Source organism: Botrytis sinoallii, assembly GCF_014898435.1.
Source record: "Botrytis sinoallii strain Bc 23 chromosome Unknown BSIN_004, whole genome shotgun sequence".
In the NCBI taxonomy this organism is placed as follows: domain Eukaryota; kingdom Fungi; phylum Ascomycota; class Leotiomycetes; order Helotiales; family Sclerotiniaceae; genus Botrytis; species Botrytis sinoallii.
In genome coordinates this window covers 343,587-349,039 of record NW_024066031.1, presented here as the reverse complement: position 1 = coordinate 349,039, position 5,453 = coordinate 343,587, and the positions used below count along the sequence as shown (strand labels likewise).

Here is a 5,453-nt window from a genome sequence, read left to right as displayed (position 1 = left end):
TTTCCTACCTATCTCCAACTGATCCCTCAGACTGACATGATATTCGATCTTCCATTATCTATAACAAGATTAGCGAGTCTACAACTCGCCAGTTTTGTTTACATTATATACTATAACTCCTACTCCCAAAAATATATACCAAATGCAAAGTGCAAACAAACCATTTCGGAACCAAATGCAAGCGCAAACATCAAGCATCAAACGATCTATCATTAATTATCTCTTAACCGAAAAATTCGAACCTAACCCACGTAGATCAAAACCTAGATCCTCGGTTATATATAGACGAGCGAGTAGTCAAGAATAGCACCAAATAGGTACCTACCTATAGTTAGTACAGCAAAGAGAAAACAAAGATGACAAAACAAATCATGCTATTGTATACAAGATAACTGATTGAGATCCCAGGAATATAGTTTAGAAAACCAGGCGAACATTACAGAGACTCAACCCTTCGTTCTATAAGAGTCGGAACTAGCAAAGAAAGATAGCGAGTGATATAAAACTTCTTCTGGAGTTGCGAAATCGTAAATCGAGTAGATTGAATGTGTATGATACCTAAACTGACTTTTTGCATGCTAACATTTCACAGGCTAATTGATGATCAGCTCCAGCGGCTTATTATAGTAAACATGATATACGAAAGCTAAAGGTAATGAGTATTCATAGATAATTATGCTCTTGTTGCGTTCCTTCCATTTCAAACAGCAGACTAGAATATGAAATTTGGCGAAACGGATCTGAGTCTCGGTACCCAAGTCTATTATTCACGCGCCAATTTTTTCACAAGGTTTCAAGCAATACTGAATAAAGCACAGTTATTTTAACAATGACTTGCCGCATCATAAACTAATTGAACTTAAATACGTATGCCAAAACCACCCCGGTTATCAAAAGATCTTGATAATAAATTGTCCGTCATCTTGTAGACCAAATTCGGGCGATTCAATTTCCTGCTCGCGGCTGAAAGATTTGCATTTAGACATCACAGCCTCGTGGTCCTCATCAATATTATAGATAAACATACCACACCTTCGGAACTCCCATCTCGCTCTGTTAGTCGGAAATAGTACGAGACCCCTAGCCTGCCATTCATCACGCCACAAAGGGAACTTACAGACAGGAAGAAGATACACTTCCTGGCGGTCAATTTCAGTCATGTCTTCAAAGTCACTATAGGTGATTGTCGACCGAAGACTTTCCAATTCTGTACCATCTCGTCTGAAGAAGATCTCAAAATTGCTATTATATGGCAATCCGGAAAATCCTGCGCGACAAGTAGCGGAAGTGACATCTCCCTTGAGCTTGATATATCCACCGCATACTTTCCCATATGGGCTATCGATTGCTAGATCCAGGTGTGTTTCCAAGATCTGAGAAAATTGCTCAATACCTACACTTCTATGGATTCTTGGAGGAAATTCTATTCTTGCATTAAAAGAGGCCCAAGACCAGCTGGGGGCGGTATATTCATGCTTCTCTAGGGGAGCTCCGGTGAATTTGGAAAGATTGGATGGGTATTGTCGAGCATTCCAAAGTATACCATATATCAGGTGTTTTTCCCATACTCCCGCTAAGTAATTTTCCCCTATATGTTGAGCTGCTGCGTTTGCCATTCCCCCGATTGCAACAAGTCTGTCCGTTTTGAAAGTTAGGTTACTTTTCATATACAATTTTACGATATTTTCCCAGATTTTTCCACCTTCGAAAGTTATGTTTGATTGATGTTTGTCGATGCCATTAACAAGTACCTTGAGCTGTGGTTTCACACCGGAGCTTCTAATGACTTGTGGAGTTCCTTTAGGAAATGTTTCAGAAGCCTCATGATCTAGACACTCCCAAAATAATTGTCTAGAGCCAAAGTGAAGATTTCGTCTAGACAATAGGCGTTCTTGGCAGACCCAAGCCCTAGAGGATAAAATGCCATTTTCCACCTCATTTTCCCATTCATTTTCGTCAATGACACAGTAATCTTCCTCATCGCAAGCTGTTTTAAACCAACCTTGCTGTACCTGTAATGGCTCTCTATCACGCAACATCCTTTCACTACCATCCCTCGCAGCTGTCGCACAGATATTGCAGTAACTATTCGAGTAGACATCACACATACTGGCGGATTCTACTAACCAATCAGTCTCGGAATCTTGAACGATGCATAATGAATCAATCCAGATATATCGTCCTCCTAATTTCCGTACTACCCATAATGCGTCTTGGAAGGCATTTGAAAGTTGTGAAAAGTTTATCTCGCGAAGCATAAACTCGATGTTTGACTGAAGAAGAGTAATTTTTGGCATAGTCTTCCCCCAACAATGACTTAAAGTGAAGTAGACTGAATTTAATGGAACGTCTTTTCTTAAACAAAGCCGTGGAGTGATCGCTGACTCTTCCATTCTGATATCAATGAGACGAGTAGGAAGAAAACGTGGGTACGTGGTAGCTTTGCGTAAGCAGGAAATATTGCTTTCATTGCAGTTTTGTAACCATTGTTTGGAAAGATTCAAACTCTCATCAGAGCCTGTGGAAGAAGCTACTGAGACAAAACTCTCTAAGCCAGCGAGTTCTGAGAGAAGTCTTGTCAGCATTTAAAAATATTCCATAGTCATCTGTTTGTCACCCACGTTTTCGCGAGTATACCGCGAGGTCTCGAGATATACTGCTCGTTTTTTCACCTTCCTCTTCAGTGGGAAGCCAGCCAGAGAAAAACACTCTCGTAATGGTATGTCGATGCAAGTCATGAGACAATACCATATACTGAGATGAATTATTCAAAACAGGTTGAGGACTGAGTCCCAGAGCATTGATATAATTGGCTTGATCTGCAGTTTCAACCAGGCATGAACCCAAGAGCTGTAAACATAAAAAGCAATTTTCCACCAAAGGAGGAGTTGGTAGCTCAGAAAAAATCTCGGCAGAAATTAAACTATTAGTTTGTTGAAAGTTGTAAGAATCCAGGAATTCCTGACAACTTGAACAGATTGGAGAAAGCGATGGAAGTTCCTTTTTACAAGGTGGGAGATGTAAATGTAGAGATCCAGAAGTCGACGATATAGACATATTAGCAATGGTCAGAGTGAAATGGAAAGTACTCGCGATTTATCTAAATGTTAAATGTAATCTGTTCTTGGTGCGACGAGACATAAAGTCTTCTTATGTGTATGGTATACGTACGCCGAGGCTGTGTACTACATTTTGTAACCAAAAGACCATTCAATGTCGTGTTCACGCACCATTGGTGTTTTGTCGATTTTCTCTATTGATTGGATGCGCTCTTTGATGACCAATCAAAACTCCCCGAGAAGGCAGCCACTTTCGCTTACTCGGTACTCATCCTCTTCCTAACATCTCTCTAGGAATGCAAAAGTTACCACCACACGACCGATATATCAATGATAATGCGACTCTCAACAGCATTCACAATCATCGAATTTGCCAATACGCATGCAAACAATATATCCGCTTTCTCCCATAATCAAAAGCTGCGTTTTGCTCTCACTACTTGTAAATAACACTTGATACATACCCCAATTTATCCAAGTCTATTTCGAAAGACACGCAGAAGATTCATCAAATCGCGAATGCATTTCATGATCACCGAGTGGGGATAATGCCCGTCTTGTTTAGTCGATTTAAGAACATTTCTTTGATGTTATTCTTGAAATTCACGAGTTTGCTAAATCGTCGCTATTACCTTGCCTGAATGCAAGTGCATTCCTTCCCTTTTTTTATGCTCTTACTCTACCCGTTTGATCAACACAATTGCTCATTTTCCCTCCCTAAATACATTTCTTTTGGACAAAATTAAGAGTTATCGAATGCACTTACCGTACACCGTGATGTTTTGTGACATAATCCCTGCAAAATTTATGTTTTTCTAGATAAACTAAAATATTATATAATTGATACAATTATTAATATTAAATTATGAAAACTTTATAATAAATAATATGAATCATTATTTGTATATAAGAACTTCTAATTTTATTTTAAATATTTTTATTGAAAAGTTATATAAGTTTTTTATTGAAAAAGTTCAGAATTTTTAACTTATAATACTTTTTCCATACAAAATAAACGAATTTTTGAAAAAATTTCGAATTTCCAATTTTAATTTCTCAAAAATACTATTATAAAAATATTTAAAAATAAATCACATATTTTTTTGAATAATTTAAGAGATTCTTAATCAAAATTTAATATAGTTTTCAGTTTCATTATATATTGTAATCAATAAACCAGGGTATAAAACTTCGAATGATTATTAGCCGGAAAACGTTACATGTGCGGTAAGGTTAAGTAGGTTCCAGAACTCTTACATCAGATCAGATCAGTGCCCGCAATGGATGAGAGAGGGTGATACGGCTGGATTTTTATAAACCATAGGCCAGTTTGACCGGGGCTTTCAAACAAAAGTATCAAATCTACCCATTGCGAGCACTGGAGGAGGTGCAGAAATCAGGTACTCTCAAAATCCAAGAAAAATATCTCAAAATATTAAGAGAAATGAAATCAAATTATCAATCTCCAGCATTACATCACCAACTCAACGCAACTACCTCATTCTAAATATTCTTCCCTTGTGAATAGATACTATCATTCCCGAGTCATAACAGCATATACACCACCCCATAAAACACTATTTCCACCGCTACAAGCCACTCATTCTCACCACCAAACCATACAAATCAACACCAGCACAGTGACAACCCCTCAAACGCCATCCCCGAAACCCCTCTCTACACTAGGTATAGCTACTAAACAACCAAAACTTCCCTCTCTACATTTACAAACATCCAGATTCACACACAAAAGCCACTCCATTTCACACAACCTCGAACATTTACTCTCTTTTCAAAATCCTTCACCTATATGCAGAGATGCATATCAGATAACACTACCTAAGTACCTAGATATTATCATCAACGCAACATAAAACTCACATATCTAGCTTGAAGATGTTCAAAATCGCTTATATAAATAAGTCAATAAATTTCCCCCTTTCTCTCCTCTTCTCTTCTCATCCTCTATTTCTCTTTCCACCTTCCCTATCTCCCTCTTCATTCCTACAAGAATCCCAAAGCACAAATAGTACAACTAGAAATCTAAAACTCCCAAAGAAACTTCTATCCCACGTCTCAATCCACCACACAGAACTTAAATACCAGTTAAAAAGGAGTCCAAGAAAGCCCCCTACAAGGCCCCCCCCCCCCAAATCCATTCAGTCTCCATTTTTCCCAACTCTGAAACTCAAATAATTTCTCCCTTTTAAATCAACCTAAAAACAGTTAATAAATAATAAATCAGATATACAACAGAACTTTTAGACTTTTAATAATCAAAATATACATCCTCTCATTAACATACACTAATATTCCCCAACATCAAATCACATCACATCACATATCGAATCCCGATCCCAAAACGGAGAACGCTCCAGCTAGGTGTAATCACAA

At 38.0% G+C, this 5,453-nt stretch overlaps 1 protein-coding gene across 1 annotated transcript; it reads right to left on the bottom strand.

The window, feature by feature from the left end:
- Positions 1-792: 792 nt before the first annotated feature.
- EAF02_002643 (uncharacterized protein) lies at positions 793-3,057 on the bottom strand (the record flags this gene model as incomplete). Its single annotated transcript, XM_038898691.1, has 2 exons — positions 793-2,563; positions 2,622-3,057. 2 exons carry the CDS (start codon positions 3,055-3,057, stop codon positions 891-893), a joined length of 2,109 nt encoding a protein of 702 aa, XP_038760979.1. The 3' UTR covers positions 793-890.
- Positions 3,058-5,453: the final 2,396 nt, after the last annotated feature.